Below are 19,377 nucleotides of genomic sequence, written 5' to 3' on the forward strand. Positions count from 1 at the left end.
CTTTCCATTTGAAAGGCAAGATGACAAATTAAAACCAGAAATGCAGTGTTTGGTGTTTCTAAGACTCAGCGCTGACATAATTTATTGCTCTGCTGAAGGAAAGGCTTTCTCCTACAATGAAATGTATTCACTGTCTTTTACATTTGGTAAAATTCCCACGTTTGAATGAATCGTAAATAGTTTCCACCTCAGGAATTCAGACAAAAGCTTTAAAAGGAATCAGTATTCTCTAGTTCTGGCTACGACAGACACAGGCACAGCTCAACAAAAACATTAATACCCGCTAAAGCCACATTTTGTCTCATCACAACTGCAAATTTATAAATGTAAAACTGAACTCATGATGCTGTTTGTTCATTAATGTTCCCTAACAGATTTAATTCACAAACGTGGGCTCTGTTTAGGAAAATTGTTGGATTTTATCACTCAAATACAATAATAGAAATACATTGTAACAGAATAATTAGTTACAGGAATAAACTGAATTGAACCAAGGGAAAAATGTTGGAAAGTTTGTCCAATGAAGAGAAAATAAAAACAGAAAACAGCTACTCATACTCTATCAAAACTTGTGTTTATTTTCACAATTCACCGAATATTTACTTCTACCTTTAACAGTTTGTAGAGATCAGAGGAATGGCACATCCTGCCCAGCTGCAAGAAAAAGAAAAATGTTTCAGTTGCCACGGAAACCAGGGAAAGGTCAACAGCTAAACTCACTTTTAAAGACTGTGATATCTTCAGAGGAGATACACTCTGATGTTTTTCCTCTATAGATAAAATTACAGACCACTGCACAGCCTGGGATGTGGCTATCTGCCCATCAAAAGCCAATCTATAAGAGGAGAGCAGTGTGCTTAAGGAAAGGTTGGTCAGCTGGCAGAAAAGTGTCTTAAAATAAAACAAAGTTCTTTCAGCACCAAGTGAGTCTGACACCTCAGTACTTCTGTTGTTTTTTTTCTTTCAGTTTTAAAAAACTTAAGTGTTTCCTTTCTGAACATTTTACGGTTTTTGAAACTGCAGATGGAGTGAAAGATGTTTGAATTTATTTTTAAATTTGTCTGAGCATGATTATTAGCATTGATGGATTTGTTAAATGCCCATATTAAACCCTAGCCCTAACATAATCTCATATAATCTGTAAATTTATCACATTTATACATGATGTAGAGAAATATTCACATTTTGAATGTTTTTTTTTTTTTTTTTACCTTTATTTGGGTCTCCACTGTTTTTAAAAACAAAAACCACCCATCTGGTTTTGGCAATACGTTGATATTTTTGGTGTCTGGAAATGAGCCGTTTCAAAAACCCTCAGATTGTTCTATCACATTTGAGGAGAACTGTGCCGTTACCTAGCAACCCCAGCCAAGCCCAACCTGTTACCTAGCAACCTCAACTAAGCTCCGGCACATTTGCAGCTGGTTTTGTCTGCGCTGCAGAATCACTGCAGAAAAAGACAAGTGTTGTGTTGTTGACTTATCATCCTGCGGTCTTGTTGGTTGTGCAGGATGCTCCACTAATGCTTTTAAAATATATAATTGAGCATTTGTTTGCAGCCATTTTCACATGTGAGTGTAAACTTTGAGTTGGGGGGCGTGGCCAGTTACAGGTTATTTGGAATTAAAGTGACAGATACCCTAAAATGAAATAGGAAGAACTGGACAGACTATAAATCTCATTACATAAGAATAATTTTGTGCAAAAAAGAGGAGACTAATTAATCCAGAAAACACAAGGAGAACAAAACTAACTCCAGAAAATAAACAAAAATGCACAATTAGAACACAAGAATAAGTGAGAAGCGAATACAAGGGAGTAAAGAAGACATGACCTAACCACTGTAAAACACAGAGGAATGAACTGATTCAGTTTTCCAGAATTTTTTTTAAATATTTGACTTTAAAAAAATAAAATAAATTGCTAGAAAATCATTCAGAAATGTTTCCAGAAAAAAACATGGAGATTTCTGAGTTTGAAAAGTCAAAAATTTCAGAAATTTTGAGATTAATATCAGAAAATTTCTAGAAAGTATAAGGAAATTACTGAGTTTCAAATGATGAAAACTTTTGACTTTTTCTATAAAATTTCTGAGCCTAATCTAAAAATGTTTGAGTTCTTTCTAGCCCACTTTCAACTCTTCAAACTTAGAAATTTCCAAGTTTTTTTCTAGAAAATTTCTGAGATTCATTTAAAAACTTGAGTTTTTCAGTGTAAATTTACTCCTCCTTTTGTTTTCTTCTATCTTAATACACCGTCATACTTCTCCAACTATGTACTTAAACAAGCCAAAAAGTTACTTGTAAGTTAGTTTTGTCTGATTTCAAATTTACAACGATATTTACACTAGAAATTAGACCAAAAATACTTGGTAAGATTTTGTGTTTTTGCAGTGCAGGCTTAAAAAACAAATCAAATCCAACTTCAGTGTGTAAGTTTGTATAAATAAACGGTGTCAGCTGCTCAATCTGCAATCCCCCAAAGTAATAACTCTGTCTAATGAGATGGCAAACCCACAAATAAAGTAATGCAGCGACTGTGGGGTAATGTTATTCAATCAGCCGTGCATCGCTGCTCTGTCTGGTTGAACATAATCAAAGCTATAAGAGGTTTTATCCACATTAGAGACGAGCTGTGCTGTAAAGAGCTCGGTGTTGTGTGTGTGTGTGTGTGTGTGTGGTCTGTTTGAGGCTGTGAAAAGTGTGTTTTGACTCTTGGCTATCATGCGATTTGGCTGATTCGGAGCTGAGAAGATGATTCGTCTGATGTGGCCTCTGAGGATGGGAAATGTGTCAAGAGGCAAGAAGATGGAAACAAGCAGAGGAGAGAAACGAGAACCAGCGAGACACTGGAAAATGTGTGCATACGGAGTGACACGCTGACGTCAAAAGAGGTTTCTAAGTGTGTTTTTCTTACAGATAGTTATTCCAATTAAATGCAATAAACTCTTGGGAGGGTTGCTGGTCGTCTTTAGTGTTTTCCAGCTCTGAATTATCCGTCTGGGTAAAATGATGGACCTCAAACTGCTTTGAAGTAAGCTCTAAATGTTGTAATGTAATTCTGTCCTTGGCATATCGTATGAGTCGACCAAATTTCTATGTCACATGTAATATTTCAGAGTTTGTGATGCACTCCAACAAGATTCCCTGAAACTTTTAGAAAAGAAACAGACCTGTTTTATTACATATTCTTCACCATAATTAATGTTTTCAACATGTGACCAAAACAAAGGGTTTCAGCTAAAATACCAGAAGAGCTTAATAAATTTTACATGTTTATGTTTGTAATGGCAGAAAAGTTTGTTTAGGGTTTTCCCACAAAAGAACTGATTGGCATAGCACATAATTATCAACATGCTTTGTTTGAGTGGTATGTTTTCATGTCTTTCCCATTTTGAAGATCAGAAAAGAGAAATTATCCATAACATCAATATTTAATCCACAACAAAACAGAAAGTCACTGATTATTAAATAAAGGATAAAATGACCCACTTAAGAAGTACTCAAATTAAAAGTTATATTTTTCTACATTAAACTGATTGAACTAAAAGATTTAATTAGTTTAAATGCTTTTTTTTAATATACAAAACTTTACTTTACCAATGGTGGCAATAAATAATGCTCGGATTTATTTTCAGGGTAATTTTCATTTAAAAGAAGCTATTTGAACTACAAAATGTGATGTTTAAATAAAACTACAACAAATTAGAGTTAAATTATGTCTTACAGTGCTGGAAAAGTATTGACTCATTTTCTTTTTGCTTTTATTTCTGACTTGGACTCTCATTAAGTAGATAGTTTCTCTCTTCTGCTTGTTTCACTGCTGTCCATGGCCGGTCCAAACCTTTTTGGGGCCCTAACAAGATTTTCATTTGGGGCCCCTCATCCCAAAATGTCGATGCGAGATGCTTTATAATTCCTAGGCTACTCTAAGTGCTATTATTAGTAGACCTATCATAGTTATGAATTGATCAATAAATTAAAACGATATCGGTAATTTCCATTTGGATGATTTATTGTTTTTCTTTTTTCTCTCTTTCTACCAAAAACTGGATAATAAAAATCTTCAGTCTGGTGTTTTGGTCTCAACTTGCCTTTTTTTTTCTTTATAAAGACTTCATAATTCACTTTTTCTTGTTGTTTCTGTTGTTTTGTTTATTTATCTTCGATATTTAAAATGTCTTCTAGTTCCTGTGTTAAATGTTTATTAGAATTTAAAGTTTATTCACCTTTGAAAATTTGTTCTCAAACAAATTACCATTATATTACTTGACAATTATGTCAAAACAACAATATTAACTTCTGGGACAATTTGTCCTCCAGCAAAATTTGTTATCGTGACAGGACTAATTATTATCATAATTAATATTTATGTTACATCATACCAGTGTTATTATGGCTCTTAATTTTTAACTTTATGAGTAGCAAACTAAAACAAATTATTTTGATTTCGAAACACAGAGTGGTGTTTAAGTGCTGTATTATTTCAGCTATATAATTTGTCAGTTTTGCTCTTGGGGGCCCCCCGGTGGTGTGAGGGACCCTAACATCAGACAGTGGAAGAAAAGTCTTTTTATTCTGTGTATTTTTTCTTCTTCTTTCATCAGAGGCTTCTTCAAATTCACTGTTACACAGACCTCTACAGGAGATATAAACAGAAATAAACAGATTATTTTCCCAAAGTGTTTTAACTTGTTGGTTTACAAGATCTGTGAACAAGTCTGAGACAGGATCACTTTTTCACATGGAGTCAAACTGATGTATACTATTTATTTTTATTTTCTATAAAATAAAAATAAGTGTTTATGTATTAAAATTGCTTTTGTTCTATATTTAAATGTTTTTTGATATCAAAAATAATTTAATTGGAACAAAAAAAAGCAAAGGAATCTCCAGAAGAGCCACTGATCTCCACACAGAGAATCAAGAGACCATTTTATTGGATTTATTAAGATTCAGACACTCAAAACGGATCAGCCCATCACTAGTAATGCTGTTTTTACATCATTAAATTCATTGAGCTGCAAGAGAGACCACCAGTTAGATTAAATACGCTCTGCGCCCGCAGCCGAAAGGTTAGCAAATCCAATACAGTCCGTCATATAAAAACCCAAGGGCAGTTATCAATAATTAAAACATGATCAACACTATGCAATGCAATAAAAGAAGTTCTTTTCAAACACCACCATGGACCTTTTCTCTCTTTTTTTTCTTTTTTCTTTTGGAAAAGAAAGAAACAAAATTAACTTAAAATAATAATAATAATAGAAAAAAAGAAAGTGACAAGACACCAGAGAGATTTTGTTAATAACACTACATTTATCTAAAGAGACCATCACTGCCTAACATCTGACCAGCTTCTGTGGAAACGTGGAGCTTGAAGGAAACAAGAGAGGGATTGGCAAAGTATTCAACTGTACAATTGTTCGGAGTCTCTAAATAAACTTCCAGGCGAGCTGAAATAAAGGAAGAAGACGACATTGCACCCTGTGAAAACATTAGAGTATATCATTTCTCTTTTCTTTTTTATTTTCAACACAGACTTAGATTGATGGAGGTTGACTACTGGCCTCAATGGAAATTTAACACTTGAATTATTTTCTGCCATTAATGTGAGCAACAAGGTGAAGCTTCCTGATTTATGGTTTTTATTTTTTTAAACTTTGAGTTAAAGTTGGACAGTGCTTTACCCCGGATGTCCCAGAAGAAGACTTGGATCTCAGATGAAGATTCGTTCCTGGGAAGAGTTGCTGGATCCTTTCCTGACAACTCAACTGTTGCTCCAAACAGTCGGAGAAGTGGAGCAACTTCACATGGGAACAATTTGATTTTTCTAGAATATACAAGAAAAAAACAGACTACTACAGTCAAACTGACCCTCTCACACATTCACAGGTTCCTCACTTTCTCGTCTTTCTGAAAAGGGAAGTTAGTCTTTAAACTGAATAAAAGATAAAAATGTGTTTTGTTTTTTTCTTTAGGAGTTGTAGTGATACATGCATCCGTTATACTGATATACACTTCTTAAAAAAAGTTAAAAAACAAAAAAAAACATCAACAAAAAACAAAACAAAAGGTATTAGAAATGCAGCTATACAGAGTCTTTTAGCTAATCCAGGAAGGTGAGGGTGAAGAGCGGGTCGCACATCTGGAAACCAAACGGGTCGGACGTTCCAGATGCTGCCGGGTGGAGCCGAGAGGAAGAGGAGGAGGAAGAGGAGGAGGAACCGGGTTAGTTACTGCAGCAGGGGCGGCTGCTGGGCTGAGCCGACTCCGTCAGGTCCACGCCCCGGTTCCGCCCGCTGCTGGTTCCGGCGGCCTGCGGCTCGTTTTTCGGAAGTTTCTTGGCTGCGGAGACAATAATCAATCAATCAATCAATCAATCAATCAATCAATCAATCAATCAATCAATCAGTCAGTCAGTCAGTCAGTCAGTCAAGTTTGTCTGTATGGCACAAATTCAAATAAACAAGGCAGTTCAAAGAGCTTTATGTCATAAAACACAAAAATACAAAGTAAAAAAAAAAGACAGATAAAAATAAAAATAATAAAATAAATGAAAAAAATATAATAATTAATAAAAACTAAAATTAATAACCAAAATAAATAATAAAGAAAAATAAATAATAAAAATAAATAAATAAAAACAATTAGAATAACTAATAAAAATTTCAGAGTTTTTATAACAGAGCTTGTAAAGCGGCTTTATGACGCCGAGCCTCGGCCGAGTCCGTAACGCTGGACAAACAAAAGTTACTCAGTTTGCTTTAAAGGGATGTGTTAAAAATCTGAGGTAAAGCTGAGCACAGCCAAGGGGATAAAGTTAGTACACCCTTTGCTGCGTCTGCAGGGTGTAGGAGAAAAGATTGATCATCATCAGTTGCACATGATCGATTGATCATCATCAGTCTGAGCAACTCTACTCAAAAAGAAGAGTTTTCAATTTAAAAAGATAAATGCATTCTAGCAAGAAGATGTTTGAACACTTAGGACAATGGCAGATTTAGGTAGAAATTAGTTACATCTACTTGAGTAACTTTTTTTAAATTTTAGGAGTATTTTTACTACTCTGTACTTTTTATTTTCACTTGAGTAATTTTATTATGAAGTATTTTTACTCCTATGTGAATAAAATGTCTGGATTTTCTACCCACTGACTGAAAAATAAACAAGTTTTAACCAAAAATTCTGCAGACTCAGACACACCTGCAGTTTTTGTTAAATTTTAATAAGTTTTTTATTCAAAGAAACTGATTTGGAAAAATCTATTTTACCTGATTTTGTTATTTTTTGTCATTTTGGTCCCAAAAATACCAAATTTCCGCTTAACTTGTTAAGTGTTAAAGTTTATGACATGGTAATTATAAAATGAAAACAAAACAAATCTAAGCTAAAAGTAAAAATCTACAGCAGAATGGCTAACAATTAAAATTGTAGTGTACTGTAGTGGCCTAGACAAAGTCCATCTTGAATGACATGCAGAGACAATAAATCAGTAAACTGTTTTCCTTGATACACACTTGCAGTGGTGTATGGTGTTTTTTATTACTGTGTATTTAAGTGTTTTATAACATAAAGCACTTTGTGATATACAAATAAACTTGATTGATTGATTTCAATGGAACTAAAAGAATCAACAGAGGAAAGATTAAACCAGTTTAAATAACATTTAAAGTTGAACGAACTCTGAACTGCTTTTATCAGCTTATTATTCAGATCATTCCACCTGTCAAAAATACATGAAAAGATAAAAACACAACATAATCATCATTACAGCCTAAAGAGTAAAACAAAAGCTGAAAGCAAAAACTAATTCCAAATCCTACATTTAATTACTATGCAATAGCAACATAATAAAAATTGTTCTGGTAAATATTCTCCTTGATCAGACAGAGTTAAAATAGTTGCTTCAATTCAAAACTATAAGATTGAAATTTTTTTTTAGCAAAACTGGTGAACGATCTTTATGAATGTTGATAGTTTTGACAGAGAAATGAATATAAAGACACTGGACTAATTTCAGATTTATTTTTCTCATTATTTATGGCATTGCAGAGCAGAGTTTAAGGAAGTCGTTATAAGCTCAACAGCGCCATCTAGTGGCCACAATGTGAATTAAACTGTCTACACCTGGAATTTGTTTAAGGAATAAATTGTAGCTTTTCCTGGGTTTCACTTCCCCACATCTCAGATATTTTCTCCTTCTCAACAAGTAGCACGTGTTTACAAATAATTGAAAAACAAAAATAGATTAAATAAAAAACTACTGACAACCATCAAAGAGTAAACACTTGAATAGATTTAAATAATTACCAAATTTGGGAGCATCCCGTCTTTTCCTCTGAATCAGTGACAGATTTTTACAATAATTCAAATCGTCTGAATTCAAAAAATCCCTCATGTTCATGCGGGGTCACATGTTTCAGAAAAATAAAGATTAGACTTCATCTGTTTACTACAAAAATGACCCAAAGTTTAAGATTTATTTCAATGAAATCACACAGAAGATCTGTGATTAATGATAAATACACCAATTATATTAATTAATTTACAGGAGCGTCATGAATTCATTCATTCACAAACACGGTTTTATCAGCTCTAATTTAAGACTTTTTGAGACAAATAAGAATGAAATTTAAGACTTATCACAGCAGAAATCCACATTATCACATATTTTCTATCTATCTATCTATCTATCTATCTATCTATCTATCTATCTATCTATCTATCTATCTATCTATCTATCTACATATAAACAACTGAGGTGAACAGATTAACAATAAATGCATAATAAATGCAAAAACACTAGCAAGACTAGCTAGCAAGGGATTATTAGCAGCTAGTTAGCGGTAGCTTCAATTGCAGCTTAAGCTTTTGACTGACAGAAAAATCCCGCAAAATAAAAAAACTTCATAGAATATCAATTAAAGTCAGTTACTAACAAACTTCAGACGAACTTACATGTTTTAAATGAATTTAAGACATTTTAAGGCCTTAATTCTAGATATATGAATATAAGACTTTTAAATGATGTGCTTATTCTTTTCACTATATCAAAACAAAAACCAAATGTAATTTATTATACAGATTTACTACACTAAGTAAACCTTAGTGTAGTGTAGTATTTATTTTTTATGATTATGGCTTGCAGCAGATTAAAACCTAATGTTCTTTTAGAAATAAGACCACAAAAGTACAATAAACATTTATTTTTGATTATATTTAATCATATTTTCTAATTATCTGATATTTATTGAGTCTCTTGTGGGAAAAAACAGTGGAGAAAAGAGTAAAAATAACATTTTAATTAGCAACAGGAACCGGAATTCATTGTGACGAAGATCAATTAAAAATCACAACATGACAAGAAACTGAGGAGGGGATTCTTACCGATGGCCATGAAAATCTCGTTCACGTTCATGGAGGTTTTTGCTGAAGTTTCCATGAAGAGCAAACTGTTGTCATCTGCGTATGACTGTGCATCCTGCAAAAGATCGTCACCAATTACAGAAAATAAACTGTTAAAATGATACGAAGCTGACGTTTTTATCTTGAAAAAAGGACAAATGAAGTCATTAAAGTCGTAACCTGGAAGTCCAGAGCTCTCTTGCTAGCGAGGTCGGCCTTGTTCCCAGCCAGGGCTATTACAATGTTTGGACTGGCTTGTCTCTGAAGTTCTTTGACCCAGTTCTTTGCTCGTACAAATGACTCCTGGAAAACAGAGCACAGAGGGGTAAGGGTCGTCTCAATTAGGAAAATAACAACCAAGCCCAAACGAACAGGGCCAGAAGAACTATTTATCAAACTGATCCCACAAACTGAAACATCGCAAGAGTCAGAAAGTTTTGGTGGAAGAACAGTAATGAAAGTGAGCAGACAAAATGGTGGTTGTTAGTTCTAAACTTAGAAATCTCAAACAAGCGCAGTGGAATCATGACATAAAAGTCTGGGAGAACAAAACTGCTTTTAATTGGTTTTAATCAACAAAATGAAGCTGCAGTCAGAGGAGCCACAAGCTGGAAGGCCTCGTCCCTCTCCGGGTTTATTAAGTGTTTCCAGCCACATTTTATAGCACAATCAAGTAACTATAGTAACTTCAATTGTTACAAAAATGCTGTATAATTTTTAATTTGTAATTTAATGCCACTGTCCCTTTTAAAACCCCTATTCTTTCAGAAAGGAAGTCATCACAACATGGCTCTTCTATTAACCCTTTAAAACGTTTTTAGCAGCGTTTTACTGAGAAGCAGCTCCTACAACGAGCTCAGCAGATGAACAGTTTCACCAGGTGTCTGCTAATTGCTCCTGGCTAGTCTGAAGGAGCTGATTAAGGCTTCGAAACTTGGAAACTTCCGCTGTGGGGAGGAGCTTTGTCCTCAAAGGCGGGGCTAGGTCCACCCAGGCGTTTTGCACAGCTGAATGGTTGCCATGGAGATTCAGGGATTTCTAAAACATTCATGAAAGAGTCAAAGCAACATTCCAGGTATGTTTTTGATGAGGGGAAAACATTACAACATGATGTAAAGCTTAAAAAAAGTTGATTTTAGGTAATACTTCCCCTTTAACAGAGTACCTGGAAGAACGTGTGGCAGCAGAGCGTTTGGTGAAAAACTGACATAAATAATGGAGTCAGGCCATTCGTAGCTCTGTAGGCGAGAACAAGAACTATAAATAAAGACTCTGAAATCCACAGGAAGTCGGTGTAGAGAGCATAAGATCGAGGTGGTACGAGTAAATTTAGTAGATTTACTGAAAAGTCTAATTGCAGTTTTCTGGGTGCACTGTAAAACATTTGAAGGTGACTTAACTTGAAAATAAAAGTCCACCTGCTGCAATTTAATCAACAAGAAAATTGGTTTGGTTTTAAGAAAAATAAAACTGCCCTGACCGAGCTTGTTTCAAAACGTCTTTCAGTGTGGAGTTAAGATGTGTTTGGATTTCTCCTCGTGTCGCGGCTCTGAGTCAGGCAGAAAGCCCAAAGATGCTGTGAGGAGGATGTTTGGCTCTGTAATCAAGGCGGTGTTGTTGGGAGGAAGAGGTCTTCCTCAGAGGTTTTCCTTGGAAGCAACCGATAGATAACCTCAGGAAACTTCACTGTTAGCACCACAAACCATTTTCCAGATGCTCTAAACAATCAAAACGAGAGTTCACTGGAGAAAAGAAGTCCGCTGCTATTTTTAATTACTTACATCTCAATTTAAAACTGTTCTTTCAGCAGCAGTTTTAATATGAGCTGATGATAAATCCTCATGCACAGTGGAGGAATCGCTGCTAACACATAAAGGAAATTATTACCAGCTCATCTGGCCTCGTTTACAGTCAGCGAGCGTCTAATTACTGCACCTGTCATGATAGCAAATGTTTCTGGATGATAAACTGAGCCAGAAGTTGTTGCGATAAATGTTAATATTGTTGTTTTGAGACTGTTTTCAAATAATATAATGGTAATAATAAATATCAAGAAACCTTAAATTCTAATGAATATTTCACACTGGAACTGGAAGACATTTTAAATATCCAAAATAAATAAACAAAACAACAATAAAATGAATTATGAAGTTTCTGTAAACAAAACTGTCCTTCAAAAAAAAGGGGCTGGTCGAGACCAAAACAAAAGACTGAAGAGTTTTATCATCCAGTTTTTGATAGAAAGAGGAAAATAATAAATCATGCAAATGGAAATAGTTGAACTGATTTTAATTCATCATGTGATTAATTGATTTATTCCTTATTGCTTAAAGTTGCAATAATAGAGTGATTTTAGTTGGACTATTTTCACAGTTTTACTTATGCCAATTAGGATGATATAATTAAATTAAATTAGCTCCAATTTAAGCAAATATAAAAACTTGGGCTGTTAACAGCTGATCACCGATCAGGCCTGACCTGCCGATTCCAACGTTGGCCAATATCATTTTTTTTCCCCCTGAAAAGGTAAATATAGCAACAAAGTTGCTAAAATAACAAGACAGATAATATCGGTTTCATGTGCAATCATCAGCCAATAGCCGGTTGCCCAAAAGTAAAGACACTGGGAACGATTCATCGCTGCACTCCAAATTAAAATGTTTCTTTTATTAAAAAACCTTTTTCAACTAATAAAAGGTTTTTAAATTAATTGCCACAATAATTGAGCCTATAACTTTGCAAAACAACATATTCGTCACTTCCAAAACCTCTGGACAGTTAATTCTGCCCCCAAAAAGAAAGCAAAACTTAACAAGAGCATTATCAGAATCAGTACTACAGCTAAGATAACTAACAGATATGAAACTGTCAGGCGGATGGTACTGGCCCAGAACGACCCAGACGCTGCTGCTCATGTCCTCTAAAACTAGGACAGTAGAGAACATCACCGTTCTAAAGTCCACTGGCACCAAGTGGCTCAGAGATCGGACTTTAAAATATTCATGTCAGTTTGGTTTAGAATCCAAAATACATTAAAGGTCTTTAGTCGTATCAAACTTCCCCAGAACCAGAACCAAAGATGGAGAAGCAGAATTCAGTTCTCTCATCTGGAACAAACTTCCAGAAAACTGCAAAAACGCTGAAACACTGACTTAATTTAATTTGAGGCTAAAAACCTGTTTGGATTAAAAAAAAACTGCTCTGGATTTCATCACTACTCTTTATTCTGCTGCTGCAATAAAATGCTTCTTCTTTGTTTTGTTTAATTGTGTTATGTTTTTATCATTTGGACTCTTGATGCTGAAATGTGCCATGCAACCAAACTTGACTTATCAAAAACATAAAATCTTACCAACTATTTTTGGATATTAGTTTCTATTGCTAGTATTTTACTTCTCTTAAATAAGACAACATTAACTGATACGTAGCTTTGCAGCAAGATATAGGAACTAAATCTTTAATATTGTTAAAATAATACTAGTTCCACTTGTAGATTATTTCACTTATAACAAGACATTTTTCCCAAGTTATAAATGTAATAATCTTGCACTTGAAAAAGCACTTTTTTTATCAATATTAAGGAATTACTGACATAAAACAAGCTCCAATATCCTATATTAGATGTGACTATATCTTGTAAGTTATTTTTGTCTTATTTCAAGTTTACTAAGACATTTTCATTATAAACCAGACCAAAGACAGTTTGTGTTTTTGCAGTGTAAAATAAATCACACTGAGAGTAAAGGTGTTTACTTTCAATGATTAAACTACATGGAGTGTTTTAAAAGTCTCCTTCAGATAAGGAAGTCCTGCTATTGAACATTCAGACATTAATCTTTCAGATATCAGTGAGTCAAGTGTACAAAGTCTGTCAACACAGTGATGCTCAGTGGTGACTCATCTCTCAGTGCTTAAAAATAAGCTTCTGAATGCTGCTAAAAAAAAACATATGTAACGAAAATGGAAACCCCCACCACGCCCATTTCCTCATATGCCACAGCATTTCTGTGCAAGCTAGCAAAGATTAGCAACAGGTAGCAGCAGCAGCAGCAGCAGCAGCAAAAAGACGACAGAGAGAAAAGCCTGGCTCACCTCATTTGTGATATCATAGACCACAATGGCTGCCTGGGCGCCTCTGTAGTACATAGGAGCCAGACTGTGGTAGCGCTCCTGACCAGCTGTGTCCCAGATTTCAAATTTGACTGTTGTGTCGTCCAAACATACTGTCTGAGTCAGGAAGGCAGCTGCAGGGAAACAAAGCAGATAAGGCACCCTGAGTCACACAGAGGGTTTCAGTGAAAGTAGCACGAGCCAGCGCTGCTCGCCTCCCCGTGTTTACACCGACATGGAAGCTCCAGGATTTGGTAAACTAACTTCTGTGAAAGGATTTCCTGACACAAAGGCTATGGCATTTTAGGAATGCAACGATTGCATTTTTCTGACCGATTGCTGATTCTAATTTTGGCTGATGCCAATTATTTTAGCCTGAAATGTCGCTAAATATGGCAAGAAAGTGAGTTTGTAGCACAGGGGTGACCATAGTTGACTCCAAACGTGCGGACATGACTTGATGGGCTGGTCTGCCAGTCAAACCTCTGCAGAGCAGAAGAGGACACACTGCAAAAACACAAAATCTTACCAAGTAATTTTAGTCCAGTTTCCTGTGCAAATAACTTCGTAAACTTGAAATAAAAGAAAACTAACTTACAAATGTTTTAAGTAAATAATTCCTTAATATTGATGAAAACTTTCTAGTTCCACTGGCAGATTATTTCACTTATAACAAAACATTTTCCCCACATTGTAAGTGAAAAAAAAATCAAAATTACTTGGTAAGATTTTGTGCTTTTGCAGTGCACTGGCTGATCACCGATTTCCAGAAAATCAGGTCAGATAAATCAGTCGGCTTGTTTTGTATTATCATGCAGTGAGATTCAGACCTACTCACTCCTGAAACCCTTCTCATCTCGACTAAAGCAGAATTTTCAATTGCATCCCACAATTTCCAGGAAGAGGTTAAAGGTTACACTTCGACAGACAACACACAGCTTCCACCTGACAAAAAGATACCTGAAACTATGAGCGAACGTCTAGGAATTCACCTCAGTATTTCTGCGGCTCCTGGTTCCTCACAGATTTCTAAACACGAGTTAAACTTTAAGTACAAACATCTTTATGTTTCAGAACCAGGAAATCTAAAAATATTCAAAGTATACCTCTATCATGTTTGGCATTTCCATTTTGAAAGCAGATAAGTAACTTGAGAACATTTGAGAATAAAGTTGCTTACTTTTCTCCAGAAGATCACAGAACGTTTAATTTTCTTCACAAAAGACTTTTTAATGAATGTGAAAATGTTTATTAGTGACAAATCAAGGAATTTTCATTGATGAAAGACATGTTTGTGAGCTTTGGAAGTAAAACCAGTTAGACAAACCATAAAAACCCCAGCTTCTCTGTTAGAAACACTTTGACACAGCAAGTCGTGCTAGGCGAAGGAAACTGGGGGTGTTGTTTGTGAGGATAAAGTTTAGTAGGTAAGAAATTGTTTTCTTTTTACTTTTTATGTATCCTCTGTCAGAACATTTGCTTATAAATTTTAAAAAAATTATTGATAACTGGTCACTCTATGTAATCCATATTTACCCTTGATAATTAGCTTGAGCTGCAACTGTTTTGCTTTTTAAAATGTGCAGTGCAGTGCAGCTGTAGTGTGACTCTATGTAAGCAATTTTATGTCCCTGTGCTGATCAGAGTAACGATACCGGTAAGAACAAGAGAAGAAAATACATCTACATGAATGCTACCAGAATTTTTGTATTACATTTTCCATTGTGGTAAATTATGTGCAGACGGGACAAGCAACCGTGCGCTTTTAAGTCTCTACACACACAGGGTGCCAGTTTATTTGGTTTACAAGCTTCTGTCCTCTTCCTGACTTCTTCCTTTCTTTTTGCAGACTTTGCCATCTCGACTTTTGACTTGAATGCACATTGTGTTGTTCGCCGATGTTTGACTTGAATGTTTCAAATGTAACATCACTTTTTTCCTCCAAGTTTCACTGCCTTGTGCTCGCTTATTTTCTTTGATGTTTTTCTTTTTTCTTACATAGAAGAAAAAAAAAAGTGTGAACAAAACCAAAAAGGAAAACTTGGAAAAATGAAGAATTATGCTGTGAATATTTATGTGTGTAAGCTATATTTAGAAGGCTTAATAACAAAATATTTCTACTCCTTTATTTGACGTATAGTAATATTGTTCCTCAATGAACGTCAGATAAATTGCCAGATTTGTGATTTATAACTGGGAAGTGAGACTCTTGTGACAGCTGTTTGTTATTAATCTTATTTAATATCCACTGCATCACCGACTCCCATGTGAAAAGCAGTGAAGTCGTCATCATACGTACCTCCGATTGTGCTCTCTTGGAATTCGTGAAACTGGCCCTTGACAAATCGAAGTACGAGACTCGACTTTCCCACCGCTGACTCTCCTAGAAGCACGAGTTTGAACTGGCAGATCTTGTTGCCGGCGTTAGGTCCATTGGGTCGCGTGGCTCCACCTCTACTTGCCATGTCACTCTGTGTGGTCTCTTCCCCTGGGCGCTGATGTGGTGGCAAGAACCTTTAATAACACCTAAACGACAGAGAGAGGAAGAAAGAAAAAAAACTGATAAATCAAGTTGTAAAAAAACCTTTTTTTTCTACTTAGGCTGCTTCTTGTCACATTGTTCCTCAAATGTTCGGATTTAGAATATCTCAGTCTCTGTTTTCTTGTTTTCAACTTCACAACTGCAGCAGCTTTCAGTCCTGTCACAATCACAACGTGTGCTGGACGATAAATTGTCCCTGAAGTTATTGTGATAAACAATAATATTGTAGATTTGAGACTATTTTCAAGTAATATAATGGTAAAAATGGCATAGTAATGCAATCAATAAACTTTAAATTCTAATGAACATTTAACACTAGAAGACAGTTTAATTATCAAAAATAAATAAACAAAACAACAGAAACAACAAATAAAATGAATTATGAAGTCTGCAAACAAAATTGTTCTTAAACAAACAAAAGATTAGTTGAGACGAATTAACCAGACTGAAGACTTTTCATGCAGTTTTTGGTAAAAAGAGAGACAAGAAAAAAACGATAAATCATCCTAATTTACCAGGTGATTTATTGCGACAAGCCAGGCAGCTTTACACACAGCGTCTCAACAGTCCATTCACTTGATTCCTGTTGTTTATTTTTAAATTAAACATTTTCATACCTGTCCATAACATAAAGGGCACTGACTCTTAGATCAAAAACAAGAGAGGCATTGTATTTTACTGTAGCTGCTTGTTCCCTTTGACATTATATTACCGACATCTGATACTTTCAAAACCTGCTTAAAATTCATTTGGTCTTTTTCATTAAAACCAAACTTCTTTTTTTCTTTTTGTTTTTTTTGTAAAGTGCCACAATATATTTATTGTGAACTGTCATTAAATGAATTAACTGAATTTTACAGACTGGATTTCTGCTGAAGCAGCAACACCAACAACTATTATGTTGGCCTCAAATCCTGCAGCTGTGAAAAACTCCAGCAATGCCTTTGAGAGGATTTAAGTTATGAGTAAAGGAGATTAGCGGACAAGTTTGGACAACACATTAGGGAAAACCTCCTTAGGTTAGGTAAGAAAAGGTTTGATACTATGAGCTGCAGTTTTGTTCAGTGAGTTTGTGATTTTACAACCTAGCAAGGACATTTTCTCAGTTAAATAAATTCTGGACCAAAACCACAGCACATGGAAATACAGCTATCATTACAATAATTTTATGTTTTATTGTGTATTGTATGTGGTTTATACAGTAGCAGTGCTATCTTAACCAGGTGTCTATTTGTAAAGAAGATGACTGATTTAAATGAGATTCAGCGATTAAATAAAATTAAAATACAACAAAATTAAACAAAAATAACTGCAATAATAATAATCAATAATAATCTAATAATTCTGTGGGTGAAACATTTACTGTATTTCCAGTCCATGCGCTGGACAGAAGTCATAATTTTACCAAACAGATGAACTCTTAGTGCAAACACACTATTTAGTTGATTGTATTGCTCATATATGATGATGGGAATATGTGGGTAATAGAGCAGAATATAAAAATAGTTTCTGATTCTGGGAAAATTTAAATCTTACTTAATATCAAAAATGAATTTCTGGATACAGACATTATATGTTATCATTAGGAAGACTCCGGACTTGATAGTTGCACAAGTGACATTAATGAAAAGGTAATTGCTGAAAAACCTGGCTATTCACTGGAAAGTTCTGTGGAAGGAAAAACACACCCTTGAATGTTTTGTGTAGTAAAGTCCTTGCAAGGTTTTGGGGGGATTCACCAAGTGTGAAGTTGTTGAATGGATCCAGAAAAATTCGTACAACTGTCACATTTGGTGCTTAAAGCTTTCAAATTCATCTAACCTGGGTTAAGAAGGAGAATACATAAACTGTTACTCAGTCTCAGAGTTACTTTTCAGATGAAAAAATATTTAGCATTTTATTTGGAAACAAAAAGAGTCAGCGCCTGGAGAGAGAGTGGGGAGGCACTGAAAGTGTAATAATTTTGGGAGCAGTATCATGCGCTACTGTTTGTCCAACACGTTTTTATCAAAATCAAAGTCAGCACATCAGTCCACCAAGGAACTTTAGAGCACATCCCGTTTCAGTCTGCTGAATTTCATTTTCCAGGATCACTTGGCACCTGCTCGCGCTGCTAAATGTACCAATACGTCTTTGGTTGGCTAGCAAACTCCCTGATCAAGTAAAAGATAAGAGAGCTGGCATTAATGCAGTAATTCATGCAAAAGGAGCCCTGGCCAAGTGTTCAACACATATACTGATCATATTCTTTCAGAAGACATTTCTCTATTTAAAGGATTTATTCAATTTTTGTTGTGTATTACTGATTTTTATTTCATTTGCTGTAAGCCACAATCATCAAAATTAACAGAATGGAATGGTTAAAACAAATGTCTACTGTTATCCATTTTAATTAAATGTTGTTTGCTTTCTCTTTCCCGATTATTGACTCACGTTCTCGAAGCTATTTACCTTTTATATATTTGACAATTATGCTAACATAGTCAGGAAAAGTTGTTATGACTGAGGATGCGTCGTTTAAAGACTGAGATTTTAACCGCTCTAATATGTAACAATAACAAACTACCTCTGACAGTCATACAGCTCTCTTTCCCACTCTAATTATCAACAACTTCCCCGAAATCGCGTTACGACATCGGGATAACCACATATCACCTGTCATTAGCTTCAATTAGCAAACAGCTAGCGTTAGCAACACAGCTAATTTATATGCTGATCCTGTCAAGCTCCCGATCAACTAACAGTGACACCTGATTGACTCAGTGAAAAATAAATTAAATCGCAGTTAGTATTGTGCATTATGGGTTTACACACTTACGTAACGTTTGAGAATGTCAGAACTCAGATGATGATGCAGGTTTGGGTGTGTACAGCTAATGCAAGCTGGCTAACGTTGTCCGAAAAAGGGGTAAAAGTAGTCAAACTTTTTCATCAGTCAGTGATTTCAATCTGTATTTCTGTTGTATTAAAAGTGAATAACGCTGCTAGTGTTGATCCACCCGAGTGAGCAGCCTTATTTACACTGCTAGCTAGCACGGCCCTAGTGTTGGCTAGCTGGGTGAATGTTGTTTAGCTGCGGCCGCTTCGGGAGGAGCCCTCCAGTGTTAGCATTTAGGTCGCTAATATTAGCCACTCACCAAAAAGAAAAGAAGGGCAGCCTGGATAATAGGGGTGTTGTCTCCGGCCCGATTTATCCGCAGCACTTCAGAGTCTCTTCAGTGTGTCGACTATCCGGACAGGTACTGAATCGGTAGATTTCGTAAGGCTCCGCGGTGTCCCTCTCCCACTTCTTTCAACTTCCCTTTTCGCATTGTACGA

General features: G+C 35.3%; 1 protein-coding gene across 1 annotated transcript; it reads right to left on the reverse strand.

Moving 5' to 3' along the window:
• Positions 1–4,890: 4,890 nt before the first annotated feature.
• On the reverse strand, positions 4,891–19,367 carry rab5ab (RAB5A, member RAS oncogene family, b). Its single transcript, XM_015006596.2, has 6 exons — positions 19,197–19,367; positions 15,817–16,043; positions 13,500–13,651; positions 9,588–9,710; positions 9,390–9,483; positions 4,891–6,347 (listed from the first exon to the last, which is right to left on the reverse strand). The coding sequence occupies exons 2-6, from the start codon at positions 15,980–15,982 to the stop codon at positions 6,232–6,234; spliced, it is 651 nt and encodes a 216-aa protein (XP_014862082.1). The 5' UTR covers positions 15,983–16,043; positions 19,197–19,367; the 3' UTR covers positions 4,891–6,231.
• Between the last annotated feature and the right edge of the window lie 10 nt (positions 19,368–19,377).

Source organism: Poecilia mexicana, unplaced genomic scaffold, assembly GCF_051168715.1.
Source record: "Poecilia mexicana isolate PSO_F unplaced genomic scaffold, ASM5116871v1 scaffold_16, whole genome shotgun sequence".
Lineage (NCBI taxonomy): Eukaryota > Metazoa > Chordata > Actinopteri > Cyprinodontiformes > Poeciliidae > Poecilia > Poecilia mexicana.

What these genes read in the sequence shown, in the direction of transcription:
- rab5ab (XM_015006596.2), bottom strand. Translation starts at nt 15,982, where the DNA reads ATGGCAAGTAGAGGTGGAGCCACGCGACCCAATGGACCTAACGCCGGC. An exon ending in TCTATGATATCACAAATGAG is followed by an intron (nt 9,711 to 13,499) that starts GTGAGCCAGGCT and finishes TCTGTTTTCCAG; the next exon opens with GAGTCATTTGTACGAGCAAA. An exon ending in CGAGATTTTCATGGCCATCG is followed by an intron (nt 6,348 to 9,389) that starts GTAAGAATCCCC and finishes TTGTCTCCGCAG; the next exon opens with CCAAGAAACTTCCGAAAAAC.